At 37.9% G+C, this 22,892-nt stretch overlaps 1 protein-coding gene and 1 non-coding gene across 2 annotated transcripts in view; one reads left to right on the top strand and one right to left on the bottom strand.

The window, feature by feature from the left end:
- The first annotated feature begins 7,210 nt into the window (after window positions 1-7,210).
- LOC114505779 lies at window positions 7,211-7,317 on the top strand. The gene has a single exon (XR_003685252.1). It is a non-coding gene; the product is annotated as a U6 spliceosomal RNA (small nuclear RNA).
- Window positions 7,318-12,504: 5,187 nt separating this feature from the next.
- The window catches only part of OTC (ornithine carbamoyltransferase), a 64,490-nt gene continuing 54,102 nt past the window's right edge, over window positions 12,505-22,892 (bottom strand). Inside the window, exons 10-11 of the mRNA XM_028523451.2 lie at window positions 21,877-22,014; window positions 12,505-13,166 (exon numbers count right to left, since the gene is read on the bottom strand). Coding sequence (XP_028379252.1) covers window positions 13,107-13,166; window positions 21,877-22,014 — 198 coding nt within the window. The 3' untranslated portion in view covers window positions 12,505-13,106. The remainder of the gene's footprint in view (window positions 13,167-21,876; window positions 22,015-22,892) is intronic.

Raw genomic sequence — 22,892 nt, 5'->3', positions numbered from 1 at the left:
GGGGGAGCTACCTCCAAGTTATGTCATAGGTCAAAATCACTCCCATCTCCCTGACCCAAAACTTCCCAAGCTACTTAACATACCTATGAAGCTAGCTGGATGTTATAGATATGTAAAATAACCATTTTTGCATATCTGGTATGAAGCTGGGCAACTGTTGATATGCAAAATAACTCTCAATGGCCCTGCTCCACATGTTCCATCCCCTAGTTCAGGCTTGTGGTGTCCAGGATATCCCTATGTGTTTATATTTCCTGGACATCCCAAGTTCTGCACCCTCTTACAAATCCCTTTTTGTGGAGAGCCCCGGCTGTACCCTGTTACATTATGGGAGTGGTCTGCCTGCCACCGTCTGGTGGATGACTCAGCACTGGGACTCTGCAGCTACTCTCTCAGCTCTCTCCCCAAAGCTTCCATCCACAGCCTCTTTTCAGGTGTCTCCAGCCCACTCGGCCCCTGCCTTTCCTGGAGCCCAGGGTGAGTGGCTACAAATGAAAATTGGAGCATTGGCCCTTTAAATGGCTCTTTGTGTCTCCAGCCATCTGTCTCTGGCAGAGAACAACCCTGCTGCTTTTCATCACTGGTTGTTATCTGTGTACTTTTTGGGCTCTGGTGCTCTGGGCTGGGAATCCTAGCTTAGAGTTTAGACCCCAGTCTTCTTAAGGGGATCCAACTGGTTGCTTAATTATCCTTCCGGCGCTGCCACTCGTGAGCACCTAGACAGCCCTCTGCAGTCTCCACTGCACTGCTTACCAGTCAGTTAGTGCTAACACTGATTCTTCTGTCTGTCCAAGGTTATGAGGTTTTGCTCTCACTGTTATTCAGTTGTTTGTTCTGGGTGATTTTGCCACAATTTAGTTGTAATTCCAAATTGGTCCTGGGACAAGGTTAATTTGGCTTTCATTCACTCCTCTGCCATCTTGCCTCCCCCTGTTTTAGATTCTTAAATGGATCAAATTTAGTCAGATATTTGTTTCTTGGCTTTAAAGTTATGGAAATGTAATTGTCTTGGTTTGTCAATAGTTGAGTAGACTTTGAAGACCACCTCAACCAAACACATATCTAAAAGATGGATGGATAAACCAGATAACAGTGTATTCATACACGCTAATGCTTATTTTACAATACATTCCATTTATAGCTATCTTTTCAGAAAACTCCTAATAGATACATCCTATAAAAGGCTTCCCATTTTATTGCATTTGCAATAAAAACCAAAATTCTTGCCTTAAGTTCAAAGGCCTACATTGCCTAACCCCTGTTAAACTTTCCAGGCTTGTGTGTGTTCCTCTCTTTCTTGCTTAATACACTCTAGCTATATTCATCTTTCTCCAGTTCCTTTAAGAAAACCAAGCCCTTTATCACCTTAGGGCCAACCTGTACACTATTTCCTCTAACTGAAATATTATTTTTTCCCATTTTTATGGAAAAAATGGGAAAATTTTTCCACTTAATTATATGGAGATCAGAAAATAAACACCTTAATTTCTCTTACTGACCATAGTTGAAGAAATGTTATCCTTACAATATTCAATGAGAAGCCTTGAGGGCAGGTAATCTTAGCATTAGTACTTTGAGAATTAATGCAAAGTGTCATGATGGTTGTAAAAGCCTCAGAAGATAACAAACAGAAGTTAGAGAACATTTACATTCTATTGACCACATTAAAAGGAATGGTTGGTCAATGGCCAGTAGGACATAAGTTTTTAAAGATAAAGATATATGCTCTTTTCCTTGTTAACAGAATAAGATCTTCAGTGAAATGTTTTATGACAAGGCTTGTAAATACAAAATGTCTAGTGTAACGTCTCATAAAATATGTTTATTACAGCAAGTTGTAGTTGCTCACTTAAGTGGTAAAATATTTTTGTAAGTAAGAACTGGAATGGACTCCTTTAAGCAGTAAACGTACTTACCAGCCCTATGGTTCAACATATAGCTATAAAATAATTGGCATCACCTCAGACATACCTGAGATACAAATCCAATGAAAAACTTGAGTCTTCCAATTATTCTCATAAGTCAGGACTTAGTTTTAAGGTCACCTCTGAAAGGCTTTCTCTGACTACTGTATTTAAAGCAGCACTACTCAAATTTTGGAAAATCACATGGTAAAACTACAAAGACCCAGGATATCCCCACTTCGATAAGCCAGGGCCTCTTCATTATTTATTAGTTCTCCAGGTGATTCTGATAGTCACCTAAATTTGAGAACAACTGACCCAAATGTCTACCTTTTCTTCCATCCCTTTATTTTTTATTAGAATGTCATATCTGTTTCCCTCACAGCTCTTATTACATGTGGTTGTCTGTCTCCCCTACTAGACTATGAGCACCATGCAGACAGAAATCATGTTTTCCCTGTCCATTACTATATCTCCTAGTGCCCAACACAGTATCTCGCACAAAGCAGGGCCTCCAAACAATAGATGACTTGGTATGTACAGGGGATTTCAGTATAGATTTTATCTATACTTAGTACAGCCAACACTTTCTTTATAGACGTGTCATAAACTGTTTTATTTCCCACCAGAATCTTTTGGGGGAATGCTATAAATATTGCAGTTAAAATTAAAATAGAGTCAACTATACTAGTTTAATTAGGAATGGGTGTTCCAGAGTTTTTCCCCCTTGGCCTCGTTGGATCCCTGGAGGTAGTACAGGACCTTGTTGGTTAAGTTGATTCAAAAGGGTTGGCACAAAAAGGTTGGTAGGTAGAACTGCTGACACCTTAGCACTGAGGCAGTAGAAGCAAGTCATTTTATTCTTCACTATCACACATAGGCAAATTTTATTTAATTTTTTATTTTTTAAATATATTTTATTGATTATGCTATTACAGTTGTCCCATTTCCCTCCTTTTATTCCCCTATTCCCTGTACACCCCCTCTGACCTGCATTCCCTCCTTTAGTTCATGTGCATGGGTTGTACATATAAGTTCCTTGGCTTCTATATTTCCTATACTATTCTTAACCTCCCCCTGTCTATTTTGTACCTACCATTTATCCTTCTTATTCTCTGTACCTTTTCCCTCGATATCCCCTTCCCACTCACCCGCTGATAACCCTCCATGGGATCTCCATTTCTGTGATTCTGTTCCTATTCTAGGTGTTTGCTTAGTTTGCTTTTGCTTTTGTTTTAGTTTTAGGTTCGGTTGTGAACAGTTGTGAGTTTGTTGTCATTTTACCGTTCATATTTTTATCTTCTTCTCTTCCTTAGATAAGTCCCTTTAACATTTCATATAATAATGGCTTGGTGATGATGAACTCCTTTAACTTGACCTTGTCTGAGAAGCACTTTATTTGCCCTTCCATTCTGAATGATAGCTTTGCTAGATAGAGTAATCTTGGATGTAGGTCCATACCTTTCATGACTTTGAATACATCCTTCCAGCCCCTTCTTGCCAGCAAGGTTTCTTTTGAGAAACCAGCTGATAGTCTTATGGGAACGCCTTTGTAGGTAACTCTCTCCTTTTCTTTTGCTGCTTTTAAGATTCTCTCCTTATTTTTAATCTTAGCTAATGTAATTATGATGTGCCTTGTATGTGCTTCCTTGGGTCCAACTTCTTTGGGACTCTCTGAGCTTCCTGGACTTCCTGAAAGTCTATTTCCTTTGCCAGATTGGGGAAATTCTCCTTCATTATTTGTTGAAATAACTTTTCCACTTGTTTCTCTTCCTCTTCTCCTTCTGGCACCCCTCTGATTCAGATACTGGAACATTAAAAGTTGTCCTGGAGGTTCCTCAGCCTCTCCTCATTTTTTTGAATTCTTATTTCTTCATTCTATTCTAGTTGAATATTTCTTTCTTCTTTCTGGTCCAAATTGTTGATTTGAGCCCCAGTTGCCTTCCTGTCACTGTTGGTTCCCTGTACATTTTCCTTTATTTCACTTTTCATAGCCTTTATTTTTTTCCTCTATTTTGCAATCATACTCAAACAATTCTGCGAACTTGCTGATTACCAGTGGGCTTTTTTTATTATTTATTTTTTAATTGTTGTTCAAGTACAATTTTCAGTCTTTTACTCACATCCCAGCCCACCCCCACCCAGTGCTCCCCACCTCCTTCCCATTCCCACCTCCCCCTAGTTTTTGTCCATGTGTCCTTTATACTTGTTCCTGTAAACCCTTCCCCTTTTCCCGCTGAAATTCCCTCCCCTCTCCCCTCTGGTCATTGTCAGCCTGTTCTCTATTTCAGTGTCTTTGGTTATATTTTGCTTGCTTGTTTGTTTTGTTGTTTAGGTTCCTGTTAAAGGTGAGATCATATGGTATTTGTCTTCCACCACCTGGCTTATTTCACTCAGCATATTGCTTTCCAGTTCCATCCATGCTGTCGCAAAGGGTAGGAGCTCCTTCTTTCTTTCTGCTGCATAGAATTCCATTGTGTAAATGTACCATAGTTTTTTGATCCACTCATTTGCTGATGGGCACCTAGGTTGCTTCCAAAACTTGGCTATTGTAAATTGTGCTGCTATGAACATTGGGGTGCATAAGTTCTTTTGGACTGGTGTTTCAGGGTTCTTAGGATGTAATTCTAGCAATGGAATTGCTGGGTCAAAAGGCAGATCCATTTTTAGTTTTCTGAGAAAATTCATACTGTTTTCCATAGTGGTTGTACCAGTCTGCAATCCCACCAACAGTGTGCTAGGGTCCTCTTTTCTCCACAACCTCTCCAATGAGTTGTTTGTTGCTTTGTTTATGATTACCAGTGTTTTGAACTATACATCTTATAGGTTTGCTATCTCTTCATTGCTTAGTTGTATTTTTCTGGAGCTTTGATCTGTTCTTTCATTGCGCAATTTTTTTTCTCTCTGCATACTTGTTATGTAGTAAGGGGTGGAGCCTTAGGTATTCACCAGGGCAGGGCAACCCAAGTTGCTGTGTTGTGACAATGTCAGTGGGAGAGGGATCTGAGAGGAAACAATGCCACTTGCTCAGCTCTCTGCCAGCTTTCAATCACTTCCACAACTACTCATAAGCAAATTGGGCCCTTCTGGTGCTGATTCCTGGGTGGGTGGGTTTGTGTATATTCTAGGACTCCATGGGTCTTTCCAACGAACTCTTCTGTGAGGGTGGGAGTTTCTCCCAATGCCACAACCCTCATAGGTTTTTTCAGTCAGTGGTTTTGAGGCTTTATTTTCCCACGCTGGGACCCTGGGTTGCATGGTCTGTCTCACTTGCCAGTTGTTGCTCCCTGTTTATCTGCATGCAAATCTGGGACCACCAGCTCTGAGACTGTCTTGACGTAAGTCCTATCTGCCCTGGCTGCCCATCTCCACCCCTGTTACTGGTCTGGATGAATGTTTCTTCTTTAATTCCTTCGTTGTCAGACTTTCACACAGTTCAATTTTCTGTCAGTTCTTGTTTTTTGTTTTTAAATTTGTTGTCCTTCTTTTGGTTATGCAAGGAGGCACAGTGTGTCTACCTATGCTTCCATCTTGGCTGGAAGTCCTACAGTCAGATTTAAAAAGCTAGATTCACTAATGGATATCCTTGATGAAGCAGTAAAAGTTATTAATATTGAATTGTAACCCTTGAGTACATGTTTCTTTAATATTCTGTGTGATAGCACGAGAAGAAAGCATTAAGCCTTTGTGTTGCACAAGTAAATGTGATGATTGAAAAGCACTGTGCAATTCTCTAAGTTGTTGAGCTAGCCACCTTTTGTATGGTACACAAGTTTTCGTTGAAAACAACTTATATACTATGTTATTAGGAATTGGGTGTTTGGCAGACATCTTGAAAGTGAATGAAGTAAACCTGTCACTTCAAGAAAGTAACGGAAAGCTTTCAAAAGAAAATTAGAATTCTGTAGAATTTTATCTGCTTTACAATACTTAATTTTTTTTCTAATGAGATAGGTGGTTGTGTTAGCCATTTGAGCTGCTGTAACAAAATACTGGATAGCTTGTAAACAGCAGACATTTACTTGTCACAGTCTTGGAGGTTAAAAAATCCGAGATCAACCGTGGCTGGTATAGCTCTGTGAATAAGCACCAGCCTGCAAACCAAAGGGTCACCAGTCAGGGCACATGCCTGGGTTGTGGGCCAGGTCCCCAATAGAGGGCACGTGAAAGACAACCACACATTGATGTTTCTTTCCCTTACTTTCTCTCTCCCTTCCTCTCTCTCTAAAAATAATTAAATAAAATCTTAAAAAAAAAAGAAGAAGTCCAAGATCAAGGTGCCAACATGGTAGTGTTCTGGTGAGGACTGCCTTCCTGGTTCATCGCTAGAAGCTTCTCTGTATCCTTACCTGATGGAAATGGCTAGGGAGCTCTGTGGGGTCTCTTTTATAAGGTACTAATCCCATTTATGGGGGCTCCACCCTCATGACCAAAGGCCTCACCTCTGAATAGCATAATCTTTGGGGATTAGGATTTTTGGGGACATATGAATTTTGGGGGGGCACAAACATTCAGATCATAGCAGTGGTGATATTGACAAATATGATTTTTTAAAAGATTTTATTTATTTATTTTAAGAGAGAGGGAAGAGAGGGAGGAAAACATCAATGTGCAAGAGAAACATCAATCTGTGACCTCTCATACACCCCCAACTGGGGACCTGGCCCACAACCTGGGCATGTGTCCCAACCAGGAATCATCCGGCAACCCTTTGCTCTGTGGAACAACACCCACTCTACTAAGCACGCCAGTCTGGGCACAAATGTGATTTTTATAAATTTTATATAATGTAAATCATTTGGAATATCTGCATAATTCAGTGGACTAACATTTTCCAAATAACCAATATGGAATCACACACGGGTAAATGATCTACTCAAAGTGCAAGGTAGACATTACGTTTAACTTTGTAGAAAAGTTCAGAGATGAGGTTTCAGATTTCACATTGCAACTAATGTTTAAGGAGCTATCACTTGTGGAGTTTCAGTGTAACATCAAAGAATATCCATGATTATTTGAAAAGGCCATTAAAATAGATCTCCCTTTTCAAATACTTATCTGTGTGAGGCTTGATATTCTTCCTATACTTCAAATCACCACAGTGCTGCAGATGGAATGCAGAAGTAGATATGAGAATTCAGCTGTCTTCTATCAAGGCAGATATCAAAGATGTGCTAAAATATTAAACAATGTCTGCCCTGCATTTGTTAACTGTATTTGTTTTGGGAAAATATACTTATTTTTCATAAAAATATATTATTTATGTTGAACCGTAATGGGTTCACTATTGTCATTTTAGAATTAACGTGCTCGCTTCGGCAGCACATATACTAAAATTGGAACGATACAGAGAAGATTAGCATGGTCCCTGCGCAAGGATGACACGCAAATTCGTGAAGCGTTCCATATTTTTTCACCTTTAACAGGAATCTAAACAACAAAACAAAACAAAACAAAAAACTAGCAAAATATAACCAAAGACACTGAAATAGGGGATAGTCTGACAGTGGCCAGAGGGGAGAGAAGAGGGAATTTCAGGGGGGAATGGGTAGGGATTACAGGAACAAATTTGGAGGACACATGGACAAAAACTAAGGGTGGGGGGTAATGGGGGGAAGGGGGGAGGGTTGGGTGGAGGGGCTGGAACGGGAGTAGGGGGGAGAAAACTGTACTTGAACAATGATTGAAATAAAAAAAAAGAAAAAAAAAAGAATTAACCAGTAGGCAAATATTCCTAAAATTTCTCAGTTTTAATTTCTAATATGGTAAATACTGATAAATATATCCTACAGAAACAAAGGCTCTGTGAGATCTTCATAATTTATGGGTGTGTAAAGAGGTTCTGAGACCAAAATGTTTGAGAACTGCTGCCTTAAGAACAGTTTCAAAACTTCTTCCTTTGAGCAGTTCTAGCTTCAAACAAAGAAAGATAAACCCTGACAAGTTTTTTTCCTAATCCTTTTCCCCTTTTACCTGATGGACCCCAAGTCGAACAATTGCCACATGCCTTTGATTTATTTCATATAAATGTACACTCCTGGCATGCTTTGTCAAGCAAAGAATGTAGTCACCTTGATTAGATTTTCAGACTTGCTGGTTTCCAGGATGGGGTTTGGCAAAGAGCCAGGTTGCTCACCTGCGTAGCACATTTACAAACCAGCTCACAGAGAGAGATGGCCTCACTGAAGTATCAGCTTCTGGGTTCTGCCAACTTCAGAAGACAAGCTATGATGGACATTATAATTTCTATTTTGCAAATAAGAAAGACAGGGTTAGATAGCTGTTACGTAGGAGAGGAGGGATGAAATCCGGACCACGGTGGCTCCAAAGACAGATTAATACTTCAGAGGATCTGGGTTGTGTCAGTAGCTTTATGATGGTACTTTATGGATGTGGGTATGAAAACACGTCAAATAAGTCTTTAGAATTGTCTCAGGCCAATGATTTGCAAAGTGTGGTTCCTGGGCCTGTAGCATCAACATCCCCTGGAAATTGTTAGAAACACAGATTCTAAGGCTCCAATACAGAACTACTGAGCAAGAAGCTTTGGGGGAAGCCAGGAAGCCAACACAAAGAGCAGATCAACTAAACAGCTGCTAGCGTTGACAAATTGAAAGGTACTAAAGTATCACAGAAATAAAACAAAGAATATTATGTCAGTTAACTTGGATCTACTCTTTCTGGGGAAAGCAAGCTGGTCTCATTCCATGCAGCTAATAAATTCCTTGTTATAAATTTGAATATGTGACAGGAAAATAATATTTGTTTTGTATAATGTTCTGCTTCCTTTTAAGAAAGGCTGATCCTGATAACCAGAAAAGTTTTTTGCTTGCCAAGCACAAGGTTTTCACCAATTTATCACCATTTGGCCTTTTACTTCCCTATTCTACCCTTGATGCCTAAAAGATAAGTAGTATAGTACAGACCTCTAAAAAATCTTTTTATGGATCATGTTAGATCATATCCCCTTAAAACAGAGCCTGAGGTGGGGATTCTTATGCAAATAATTTATTGAAGAAGTACTCAAGAGAAGGGGAGCAAGGGAAGCAGGTTAGTAGTGGGGAAAGCTAAGGATGTGGTCTCTAACAGATATTAAATTTAGCCTGATCCCATGGGGAGCTCTGGTGCATGAATTTAACCACAAAGTTGGTCTAGAAGGAAGGGAGCCAAGTTCTGGTACACCTTTCTATCATTCCTTGACCGTGGACTTACAGTGCTGAGATAAAGGTGAGAGTCTCTTGGGCTAAGTGGTTCCTGATGGCTGAGGGTAGCTCTTTACAAAAAGAAGTGGCTGTGAGCCATTAGTGGCTAACTGTGGCAGCCACTGGGAGGATGAGTGAACCCAGGTAAAAGGGATGGGGTACCAACAGCATCTACAACATGGATTTCTTTTTGTATCTCTGTTCATATCCCTGGATATCTGTACCCATCCCTGCCTCAAGTATGAACTTTCCTCTCTGTCCCTTGGCCTCACAGAACCATAGTCCTAAATGAGGCAATTTCCTATTCCTTCACTCAGCCTATGACATAAATCAAATCATGTTGCTACATTTGTAGGATCCCAGATAGTTTGCAGAGGGGTGTTGAATAGGTGCATTATCCCTCTGTATAGAATACATTTCTATCTTAGAAACATATTGTTGTTATTTCCTATTTTCTTTTTTTTTTTGTAAAATGAAGGGGTGGTCTGGATTTTTTCTAAATCTTCTGGTTTAAAAATTCATTTGCATAAATAAGTCAGTAAGTAGTGCCTGCATTTCCTCTGGAAGTGAGTTAAACAAAACCATTGATTGCAAACTGAGTCTGGCTGACGCTGCCTGGTGGCTCAATTTGTTAAGAGCATTGTCCTGTACAACAAAAGGTTGCAGGTTCAATTCCTGGTCAAGGAACATACCTAGGCTGCAGTTTCAACCCCTGGTCAGGGCATATACAGGAGGCAACCAAGTGTTCTCTCTCTCTCTCTCTCTCTCTCTCTCTCTCTCTCCCCCCTTCCCTACCCCTTCTTCTCTCTGTAAAGTCAATTAAAAAACATCCTCAGGTGAGGATTAACAAAAAGAAACTGAGTCTGGTGTCATCAATATAAATCAGACACTATTAAAACTGTAAAAAGATTTAGTCCATATCAGGGAATTCAGTTCCATATAATCGGGCCAAGATTCTTTTATCAATAATCAATATTAAATTTTCTGGACAATTATTAGTAATGAATTTATTTAGAATACTAAAGAATTACAGAGTTGATCTCAAATTCCTGCTTTAATGATCTGTGTCATGTATTTTTCACATAAAGATGGACAGACACTCTTATTTCCATTATGGAGTCTTAATGAAACTGTGGCAGAAACTGAAGCAAGACACTAAAACCATTACTGAAGTTTCCCTATGTGTCTCATTTTAATCAAATAAAAGGTGACATTAAAAAATTCCTGATGAAAATTGTTAATAGTAGGGCCAGCCCTAGCAGATACTGGCCCTTTGTATGACTTAAAACAAAGCACCTATTGAAATTTGTTCTGAAAATTGTTCCTTCTGGGTGGACAACTTACAAAAAAGTCATTCCTTCCTCCTGGCTGTAAGGACTGTAACAGGGCACAAGACTTGGTAACTGAAGTACAGACAGGTTTCAACCTTTACTCATACTTTTCACCTGAGACCTTTGCCCATAGTACAGCTTGCATGTCAATGTGTAGTATTCCTGTTTGTGGGTGTCTGATTGTTGTGACTTGACTTTTTTAATTCTTTGATATGACCTTTCATATTTGTCAAAAGACATCAATCCTACAAAATTGCTGAGTGGTACCATATCTCAAGACATGCCTCAACCGTCTCCACAATCTAAACATTGATGACAGCTTCCAAGACAAAAAGCACCCCTCCCCCCCCAAAAAATGTATTATGGATACGCTCTCCATAAGTATTTGTCGGTCGTTTTTCTCACATGAGAAGACTTGTCTTGAAACTTTTGCACTGGACCAAGGGGCCCCTGCCATTTTAACTGAGGTTCTAGTGTTGCTTGCATATGAGGTCTAATGTGGCATTGCCATGCTAATCCATGCAGATCTTTCTGCCTGGGGATCTTAAACAAAGTCAAACAATCCATTAGCACAATATCCATTAGAAATATCTGACATTGAATTATTTTACTAAAGTTCTTGGGAACTTATCAGTGAAACAAATAAACAAACAAACAAACAAACACACAAGGGATGATTCTTCCCTGACATTGAAATCATGCAGTGTGTTTTTACTTCCATTGTTACAATGGGGAAAGGTGGGAAGCAAGGAACTCTTTTGCTAGTTATGGTAATAAAATACACAGGATCTATTGTGTACACCAGAAACCCAAGCGTCATTGCTGAAATTTTTGTTAATCTTTGTTGTTGCAGTAGTTACATAGGAAAGAGAATGAGGGAGGGAAGGGTATAAAGAAAGAGGAAATTAAAAAATAGTTTGGAAGAAATTAAGCCTACTTTTCCCTTCCTTGTTTTCTTTATTCCTGATAATATAAATAATGTCTTCCTAAGATAAAAAATTAAGCATTTTCTACAGATTTGGGTTGAGAAAGATATTGAATTTCATATACATGAAAAAGAAAGCTATAGGACTTTTTGAGGTACAGTGACTATATGTTAGCAAGAAAACGATTGTAAGTTTTTTCTTATTGAGGGATGAAGATTATACTTCCGCTTGGTTCAAAGAATAACTAGTAAAAACATCAGCTCATTACCATGGGGGACCATTTAGAACATAGAAGGATACTCAGGATTATGTCCTTTACATGTAGGCACTTTGTGGGAGAGGCTTGACAGTCCACATGACACCTTCTGGTTAAATCATTCCCATACCCTCTGCTGAAGGAAGATAGTCCATTAAACTCCATTCTTTCTTTCTTAAGTGCTCCTTATAAATTACCACAGACACAAAAATCACCTTTGATATTTACTAGAAAAAATGATTTCCCCTATAACATTATAAGCCTTTTTTCCCTACAAAATGTTTTATTGCAAATCTAATTTGTCAGTTATCTCTTACTCATTTAAGTCATAGATATCTGCTGAAAAATATCAGCCAACAAGCCTGAAAACATTCTTCTAATGGGGGAGGTAGAATGTAAAAGTAATTACTTTTTTGTTCTCTGTAAAATACATTATTTTTTCCTCTGTAAAATGTATTATTTTTAAGTTCCAATTATGTTATTTAAATTTTAACTAAAAGTTTTCTAACTATATCATAATAATTCAACATTTCAAGTTTTAGTCACCCACAAGAGACTCTAGCTTTAATTACATTATAATAACCCAGTAGTGCAAATTTTATCATCTTGAAGAAAACCTGGAGGGGTATTGGGCTACAATATAGCAAATAGTAGATTTATGAAAATATCTAGTGTGTGGTATAAGTCGATGCATGATAAACACAAACATGAAAAAAATTGAAGTGCTCCTGCTGAAGAATTTGAGCCTATGAAAATGTCACTCTAATGGATCTTATGTTGCTAGCTAGGTATCCATGGTTGTACCACTGTTTACAAATGTTTCCTTAGTGTTGTAACATTAAATATTCAGTACAGAAAAGAGATATGTGCTCTAGAAGGACCCTCCTTCCCACAAATGATTGGAAAAAACTCCAGGGTTTGGGCAGAATTATAACTGTTTTCTAAGAACTTCATCATTTGCCTCCATAAGCAAATGTCTGTCTACTTCATTTGCCTGAAAATTGCAATGTGTCAGCAAGATGGCTCATTTGGCTTCTTTGTTAGTACTGGGGAATATGAACGCAGCCCACAGAAATACTAGCAGCTGACCTGTTTGGTAAATGCTTATTTACAGATTTGTTTGGGTGATAATTTATTTATTAAGGTAAAAAGCATAGATTACATTTAATGGCTTACACATTACATATTATGAATGTAGTATTTTATGTTTAGTTGAGGTAAATATATATAATTATTAATATGATGACAAAATGTAACCCAGAAATCATAAATTAGTTAAAATCAAGTCAAGACATGTATTACAATGCATCAACACTTAAATTAAGGAGTTTAGGAAAGTTTCAGAATAGCAAAGCAATATCATATTGTTCACCTATACCATGAATCAGAATTTCTTTATTTCTCTTAGATTCTTTTCTCCTTTCCCCATAAACTGACTCATTCTGCTACAGAAGAACATTGTTTCTCTCTCAGCAAGTATCACAGCATTAAAACTTTGGCTTCTGGAGCTGAGGTGAATAATCTGTCAACAGGGACACCATGACAGCCTAGGATGACACAAGAAAGGAAGAGAAAGAAGAAATGGTATTAGCAAGAGTCTGCTTTAGGACCTAAGGAAGAGGAAGTGGGTTGCAGCTTTGAAGGCCTTTGGTAAAATATGTTTTTCCGAGGAAATGATAAGGGGCCGTTTCAATCTAATATTTATTTTTACCTAGATAAAGGAAGATTGGGAGGAATCAGACTGACACAAATATATGCACAAACACTATACTTACTTAGGCCTCATTCCAGGACTAGCTGAAATGATATATCATAGTGGTAACCATGATTACATTTTCCAGTCATAAGTGAAACCTAGGTACTGGCTGGTTTTAGAGAAATATTATTCTTCCCATCCTCATGTTTATACTGTGGTTTAGTCATTTGTAAGCTAAAATAGATGTAGAATAATACAAGTAAATCATCTGGGATAACAAATAATGTCTATTTGAATCTGATTCCTCATGAGAAAATATTTATAGCTAAGAGTACAACTTCCCATTAGGCTGTCAGCCACAAATAGTAATTTCCACTTTCACTTTCCCCAACTTCCACTATAATGGTAATAGTATTAATATCAAACAGTGATGACAAATGTTTATTGAGTGTTATGTGCCAGACTAAGTGCCTTAATCATGTGTTAGTGAGTTAAGAAATATTTGCCAAGCTCTATGCTAGGTGCTGTGGTGAGCTAGAGAGGAATATTTATGCATTATCTCATTTAATGCAACAACCATCTATGGTAGCTTCTATTATCATTTATAGAGGAACTCTGTCCTGGTAATAACAGATAATACAGAACTGGGTTGGAACCTAGATTTTTCTGACTCCACTCTTGAGAGGTGGTTTCATTACCTTTTGGGTACTTGCTTTCCTTTCCACCATTCTCCATATATGTCCCTAGCCTATATCAGAAATGCAGGTCTTAAATTTAAGAGGTGTTCATTGAGCATATTTATTGAGCAGTTATCACATTCTGGGCCCTGTGCTGAGTGCTTTCTATGCACTCTAACATTTAATATCCTTTCCTACCATGTGAGATGATAAAGGACATAAATACAGATGAGGAAACTGAGGCATAGGTATTTTCCTGAGTGGTGGTAGTAAGGGATGACTCTGTACCTGCCTGTCCCTAGACCTTGACTACTTTGCTCAAATGATTCATCTCATTTAATCCTTGCAATCTTATGAAGTCGTTTCTATTTTTATCCCCATTTTTATATGAATAAACTGGGGTTTGAGAAATTACAGTGTTTGATCAAGATTACAAAGAGAGCCAGGATTTTAACCTGATTTCCAAAGCCTATGTTCTAGAACAGGTAACCCATATTGTCTTCAGGCTACAAAAATGTATTGAGCATATATTCAGGGTATATGTTGGGCACCATTCTAGGTATAACAAAGAACATTACAGCCAAAAGCAATGCTTTGATGCATTTTTCATTACCGGGGGGGGGGGGGGGGGGGGGTGGGCAACAAACAAAATATCACATGGTGATAAATGTCATTAGAAAATAAAATAAAAAATGGTATAAAGAATCCTGGGAAATCATTTAAGAATAGTTGGCCAGGGAAGACCTTATTAAAGGAATGACACTCAAGTTAAGATCTAAATGACAAGAAGAAAGTAGAAAGGCCAAACTCTGGGATAAAAACATTTTAAGCTTTTTTATAGGTTCCTGGGACCACATTTAAGGCTTGGTTTTGTTCTTAATTGCCATTACATGTATCAAATTTATTTTCAAAAGTAAAATCTTAGGAAGTCAACTTGAAGTGGAGTTTCTAGATTTAGCTAAACAAATAAATGTAGACAGACAATTAAATTGGCATTTTGGAAAACCAACAATTTTTTTAACTATAAGCATATTCCAAATCTTGCATGGGACATTAGCTATACTAAACAATTATTTATTTGTCTGAAATTTCATTTTAACTGGGTCTCCTTTGTTTTTTTCTGACTCCTAATATGGAGACTAGTTAGGGATTATAAAATACTGTGAATTATATTTGAAATGGTGTTGTGTGTCTGAGCATGAGGCTGATAGCAAGTGTCAGCTGTTTGCAGGGTTGCTTTAAGTTACTTTGGCTCCACAGTAAAATTTGTAGGCAGAAGAAGAAACCCTCCTGATTTTGTGAGTCATACAGCCTTACTAATTATTGAAAAATACAAAAGCAAGCTTTTGATGAAGGAGAGGGTATATTTTATAAAACAAGACCTCTGCATTATGGAGAGAATAGTGTCATTACTAGAGTGTTCTGAAAAACACTGCTGGAAATCACCCAGCATGGAGGCCTTAAAAAGCTATTGAGTGCTGAAAGAGTACACTTTTACTTTTTAAAAGTTATATGCTTTTATAACAAGCACTTCACCCTATTTAGTTATATAACTTAGTATATACCAATCATTATGGGCATCTCAGAACTTGAAGGTAGGTTTTATCTTTCCTCCTTCCAACCTGATTTTAGATGAACTGTTTGAAAATCATTATTTAGACTGTAGTGCTGTTCAATAGAACTTTCTGCAATGATGGAAATGTTCTATGTCTGTGCTGGCAACTACAAATTGCACCTACCAGCCAAGTGTGGCTATTGAGCCCTTAAAATGTGATTAGGAGCTTTGGGCCAAGATGGAGGCATAGGTAGATGTGCTTCACTTCCTCGCACAACCAAAAGAAGGATAACAAGCAATTTAAAAACAAACAAACAAACAAACAAACAAACAACCAGAACTACCAGAAAATCAAACTGTATCGAAGCCCAACAACCAAAGAGTTGAAGAAACATTTTTCCAGACTGACAGGAAGGGCAGAGATGGGGAGCCGAGGTGGTAAAGATGTGCAAGTCAGTGACTAGCAGACTAGGACAGATGAGTCTGTGGCTGGCAGATGGGGTGGTCCCACATTTGAGTACTGATAAGCCAGAGAGAACAACTGGGGAATAAGACAGACTGTGCAACCCATGGTTCCTGCATGAGAAACTAAAGCCTCAAAAACTCTGGCTGTAAAAACCTATGCAGGTTGTAGCAGTAGGAGAAACTCCCAGTTGCACAGGAGAGTATGTTGGAGGGGCCCACAGGATCCTAGAATATACACAAGCTCACCCACCCATCAGCACCTGAAAGGGCACAATCCTTTTGTGGAAGTGAGGGAAATGACTGAAAGTGGGGTGAGGGCCAAGTAAGCAGCATTGTTCCCTTTCTGACCCCATCCCTACACAGTACCACAATACAGTAAAGTAGATTGCCCTGCCCTGGAGAATACCTAAGGCTCCACCCCTTACAATGTAACAGGTGTGCAGAGACAGAGAAATGTGGCCCAAATGAAAGAACAGATCAAAACTCCAGAAAAAGAAAATAAGCAGTGAGGAGATAGCCAATGTATTAGATGCAGACTTCAAAACACTGGTTATCAGGATGCTCACAGAAATGATTGAGTATGGTCAAAAAATAGAGGAAGAAGTGAAGGCTATTAAAAGTGAACTGTTGGGAATAAGGAAATTAAGAACTAAATTTCCTCTAATAGACAAGAACAACATTGTAGCTAAAAGGAAATGATAAGGGAGACACAGGGCAGTTAAGCAAACATCCTGTGTCTAGCAGACGCTCTCCCCTGAGTAGGCTAGATAAGCAGTGCTTTGTAGTTTTTAATGAGAAAATAGAAAACTAGCTAGCTAGAGCCAGGAGATTACTAGGTTAATGAACAAATAGCCTGCCTTCCCGCCTTATGCAAAAATGCTTGGTTTGAAATTCCCGCGCGCAGTCTCTGTAAGCGAATTGCTAACTGCCACGTCTGCTTCTGTATAATGCTTGCTTGCCTGCCCCTATATAAGAAAGTAGTTGTACGCGCTCGTGGCGGCTCTCGTTTGCAGCTCCTTGTGGGCACTGTGTCGCTGGACACTTTGAGAGTTCGCCCCTGCGCAGGTTAAACTTGGCCAATAAAATAACATCTTTGAACCCCTGAAAGTCTCCAATATTGATTCTCGCGTGTGCTGGATGCTACATGAACTAAAGGAAAATATACAGGGAACCAACAGTGAAGGGAAGGAAACTGAGACTCAAATCAAAGATTTGGAACAGAAGGAAGAAATAAACATTCAGAGCCAGAACAGAATGAAGAAATAAGAATTCAAAAAACTGAGGAGAGGTTTAGGAAACTCTAGGACACCTTTAAACATTCCAACATCTAAATCATAGGGGTACCAGAAGGAGTACAAGAAGAGCAAGAAATTGAAAACGTATTTGAACAAATAATGAAGGAGAACTTCCCCAATCTGGCAAAGGAAATAGTCTTCTAGGAAATCCAGGAAGCTCAGAGAATCCCTAAGAAGTTGGACCCAAGGAAGCACACACCAAGGCACCTCATAATTATATTACCCAAGATTAAAAATAAGGAGAGAATCTTAAAAGCAGCAAAAGAAAAGGAGAAAGTTACCTACAAAGGAGTTCCCATAAGACTATCAGCTGATTTTTCAAAAGAAACCTTGCAGGCAAGAAGGGGTTTGAAAGAAGTATTTGAAGTCATGAAAGATATGGACCTACATCCGAGATGACTCTATCCAGCAAAGCTATCTTAGAATGGAAGGGCAGATAAAGTGCTTCCCAGATAAGATAAAGCTAATGGATTTCATTATCACAAAGCTCTTTATATGAAATGTTAAAGGTACTTATCTAAGGAAAAGAAGATCAAAATTATGAACAATAAAATGACAACAAGCTTACAACTGTCAACAAGAAAACCTAAAAAAAAACAAAACAAAAACAAATGAAGCAAACAACTAGAACAGGAACAGAATCACAGAAATAGAGATCACATGGAGGGTTATCAGTGGGGTGGGGGCAGGGGGAGAATGGGGGAAAAGGTACAGGGAATAAGAAGCATAAATGGTAGGTACAAAATAGACAGGGGGAGGTTAAGAATAGCATAGGAAATGGAAAAGTCAAAGAATTTATTTGTACAACCCATGGTCATGAACTAAGGGTGGAGGAATGTTGGAGGGAGGGGGCTTGCAGGATGGAGGGGGATAAAGGGAAGAAAAAAATGGATAACTCTAATAGTGTAATCAATAAAACATACTTAAAATGTGGTTAGTATGCCTGAGGAATTGAATCTTAAATTTTATTATAGTTTAACTAGTAGAAGTTTAAATATAAATAGCCACATGCACCTAGTAGCTACTGTAGCAGATAAGAAATTTCTAGAATGTTCGCGGCAGCACAATTTACAATAGCCAAGTGCTGGAAGCAACCTAAGTGCCCATCAGCAAATGAGTGGATCAAAAAAATATGGTACATTTACACAATGGAATTCTACGCAGCAGAAAGAAAGAAGGAGCTCCTACCCTTTGCAATAGCATGGATGGAACTGGAGATCATTATGCTAAATGAAATAAGCCAGGCTGTGAGGGACAAATACCATATGATCTTACCTTTAACTGGAACATAATCGACAAAAGAAAAAAACAAACAAAATATAACCAGAGTCATTGAAAATAAGAACAATCTAACAATAGCCTAGCCAGAGGGGGAGGAGGGGGACAGAGGGGAGAAGGGTTTTCAGGAACTACTATAAAGGACACATGGACAAAACCAAGGGGGAGGGTGGAAGCAAGGGAGGGAGGTGGGTTTGGGGGAAATATAGACAACTGTAATTGAACAACAATAAAATAATTTTTTAAAAAGACAATTCTAGAGGAAAATAAGTATTGTGCCTTTAAAATATCCCAGAAAAATGTAACAAAGAAGTGCTGAACCTAAATCCCATTCTAAATAAGCTAAGAATATTTTCTTTGTCTATAAAATAAGAATTTAGACTCTAAATTACAGTCTCTAAAGTCTCTAAAGTCTCATCCCACTTGAAAATACTATGCTTTTATGAACTGTGGAGGCTGCAGGGTCCCAATATTCATTTTTAAATCTCCAATGCCTGGCAGAGAATCTGGCACACAGTGGATGTTCAGCATATGATTGCTGAAGTGAGCTTAACTCAGTGGACTGTCCAAATTATCTAGCTTAGAAACATAGAGTGCATTGTGTGTGTCATCACTTCCTTTCCAAAATCTATGTCAGGCATCACTAGTCAGCCATGCCACTCTTTCTTTACAAAACCTCAAGCAAGCTAGAACCCTCCAAATATAGTACTCCAAATAGTCTACTGATGGTATCGAGGACCTAAGTTTAAAAATAATTTCCCATCTATATAGATTGATCCTCCCATTTTATATATGAGGAAACTGGAACCTAGAGAGGTAATAGTTATCTAAGATGACACAGCTGACTAGTATTAAAGAAAATTATAGAATTCAATTCTTCTCACTCCTGCTTAAGTATTCTTTGTATTTTAGACTCTTCACCTTTATTTTAACATAGCTATGCTTCTTGTTTAAAATATAATTTCCCCTAATAACAGTGGGTACCTCAGGAATTTGGGGGACTGGAGAAATTAGTTTTAGAACATACAAGGATGGAAAATGGGTAGGCAGAAGATTTCATTGTGCATATGTATGTATGTGTGTATACATATATATTTATATACTTATATTCTTATAAACATTTCAACCATGTGAATATATTATGTATTTAATTTTTAAGGTAAATTCCAAGATGTTGTTAAATAAGCTCTTTAAAAATTGAGAAAGTGCAGAGCTCCTCCATAAATGATATCTTAGAAAGCTTTCTTTTAGTTTCCTCTCTGTCCCCCCTAATTTCTAAAAGAAACTATTTTAGCAGATTTAGGTTGATTTATTTTTGTAACTCCAACCATATTCTGATAAAGACTAGAGCTTGAGGAAAGTATTTTTTGCCATGTTGCTTCCTGAGGTATATGGTTGGACAGCTCACATTTTTTTTCAAGCCTTTTCTGAGTAAGCATATCGCCTGAGCAGTTATCAAAGCATCATTTTTCTTTCTTCATTTTAAAAAAAATATTGTCTGTGGATGCTTGCTGTGGTCTGCTTGTCTGGTTTATGGTGATTCTACCTTTTATATTCTGTTGTTTGCTCACACAGTTTCTTTTTCATCATCTAGATCTTTGCTCCTCAAATGTGGTCCACAGGAGAGCAGTATCTGCATTACCTGGGTCTTTTTAGAAATGTTAAATCTTGGCCCTCACCTCAGACTCACTGAATCCAAACTTGCACTTTAACAAGAACTTTAGGTGATTCAAATGGACATTAATGTTTCAGAAGCACTGATCTATATGACATGGCATCTGCCAGCTAGTCACAATTAGCACCCTGAAGTGGCAAGCTAGAAGGTACAGTAAAAATATCATCCTTCTTATTAAATATGACAAATTTAGGCCTGATATACAACTTTCCATTGCAAAGGGAGTTGCTATTGGCTTCCAAACAGCCATAGTGGACCTTGAATTTCTGCTGGTCACTGTATTTGACCAACAATGAAGATGACGATGGTGATAATGATAATGAGTATTTACAGTTTATTAGGTGCCATACTGTTTTATATGTATTATTTTAATATTCACAGTAATTTTATAAATCCTCACTTACAGAATAGATAATTAGCAGATAGTACTTGCCACCTTGTTTTTCACTACTCTGGAGACTGAAAGCTATAAACTATATTTCCCAGACTACCTAGCAGTTAGGATGCAGACATGCCACTTAGTTGTATCTACTCAAGACTTGGAGCCATAAGTGAACTAAATGCAGTGGAAGCCTTTCTCTGGGAGAATGGATCTTATAGTGCATGGTAGAGGTATCTAGTTCAGCTGGGGCAGCCATAATGCAGTATCTAGCATTTAGTTTCAAAGGCCTTACCAGTTTATGGATTGTTGTGTCAGTGGTGTTTTGGCTATAAAGTACCACCGTTTTGTTGGGCAATTTTCCTGCCTGTGTTGTTTCTGAATGTGTGGTATCCAAGAATGATTTGCTACACCATCTTTCCCCAGATATTCTGGGAGCTGCTTAATGTTTTTCAATAATTTTCTTTCCATTTATCTACCTAGAATAGACTCTATTGTTTGCCAATAAAACCTGGCTAATATAGTAATTAAGATCAGTTAAATTACTAAAAGCTGAAAACAAAAAAATGATGCTACTAAATTACTGTGCTTAAGTATTCAGTTTTCCAGAAAAGAAGGTGACGTTTGGGATATTGTAAAGCAAAGACTTAAGATTAGTATTTCCCAGAATAGCAGTGATGAAGATGAAATTAGCAGCATTATGTTAAAGGGACCAATAATTTTTGTTAGTTTTGTTGCAACTCTAGAAATGTTCCATACCTAAAAGCAAATGTGTCTGTGTGGCCAAAGTCAAGTAGAGAAACAATTATCTAAGCAAGTTATAAAAGCAAGAAAGAGAAGAAGAAGGAAATAAGATTACTTTAAATGCTTATTTTGTGTCAGGCACCGAATAAGGGCCTCTATAAACATTAACAAGGGGACTGTAAAATAAGAATTATATGACTTGTAACCGTTGGAAGGAATGGTGGCTGGTGCTCAGACCGATAAAGAGGATTAAGAATTTCAATTAAAATAGATGATTTTGGAGTGGGGTTAATTTTACTCAATTAAAATATACTGTAAATGATAATAAGCAATAATAATAAGTTATGAGCTTTCTGGAAAGAAAACAGATGCCATATAAGCAAGTAAAGTAGGTGGATAATCTCAGTTGCTAATGGTTTGACAAAAGGCATGAATGACCTACTTAGGGCCACAGAGAGAACTCCTTATTCTCCATTCCCTATTTCTTGCTTACCATGATTGTCCACTTTCTGTTTTCAGCCTCTGGGAATACTAGTGATCGTGGAGAATAAAACACTTCATCATCCACTTCTTCTGGTTTTCTGGGCAAGCAGTGTAAAAATGTCCAGTCAGAGGCAGCAACTTTAGCAGTCTAAGGAAGAGATGGGAATAAGACTGTGTTTTCAGTATTATATGTGGCTATCACATTTGTCTTCTTTAATATTTAACAATACATATGGCCTGGTGTCAGAGATCATTGCAAAGTGACAGATGAAGCTGCATGCAAAGAGATAAAGAAGGGTGTAAGCTCAAGGCATCCAGGAGAAATGTATATGGTACTTTCAACTCTTGGAAATTTATTGTTATTTTTGTATTTGGGAGATCATCACTCTCAATTAAACCACTGACTCAGGTTTCTGGTACTCTGTTTAGGGGGATAGTGGACATTTCAGTAAAGAACTCTACCAGTATAGTATGTGGCTGATAGCAAAAGTCACTGATTATACCCCAGTATATTTTAGAAGTTGCTTTTATGTGATTGTGTTGTATTTTGAGCTTATCTCCAAATTATGCATTTTAGCACTTGAAGCATGCTTTATCACCAGTTAAAACAATTTTGTAAAAGCACTGAGATAGGAGTGTATTAAACAGGGTTAGGGGCACTGTATTAGATGTTTCATTCTTAATGCAAATGTTCTAATAGTTTTAATATTTTCCAACAGTTCATTCCTGAAAGTTACATTTTCCATCCATTTCTACTGTTCACTTACAGATTGAAAACTACATTTCATTGTAATTTCCTACCTCAAAATTACTGCCTTTGTATTTAAAATTTGTTTTACCTCCCACTCTAGATCTAGGTTCAGAACCTTCTGAGTTTCTAAATACTGGAAAAGTGACAAGGGAAAATAATAACACTTGAACCTGTCATACATCAGTGAGATTAATGCTCTTTATGTCTACAGTTCCAGCATGGAAAAACGTCTAAGTTTGTCAAAGGAAGTATGGGGTAAACCACAGAGAATTTAA

Source organism: Phyllostomus discolor, chromosome X, assembly GCF_004126475.2.
Source record: "Phyllostomus discolor isolate MPI-MPIP mPhyDis1 chromosome X, mPhyDis1.pri.v3, whole genome shotgun sequence".
Lineage (NCBI taxonomy): Eukaryota > Metazoa > Chordata > Mammalia > Chiroptera > Phyllostomidae > Phyllostomus > Phyllostomus discolor.
Note: the sequence above shows the minus strand (reverse complement) of the source record. Positions and strands in the feature narration are given on the sequence as shown.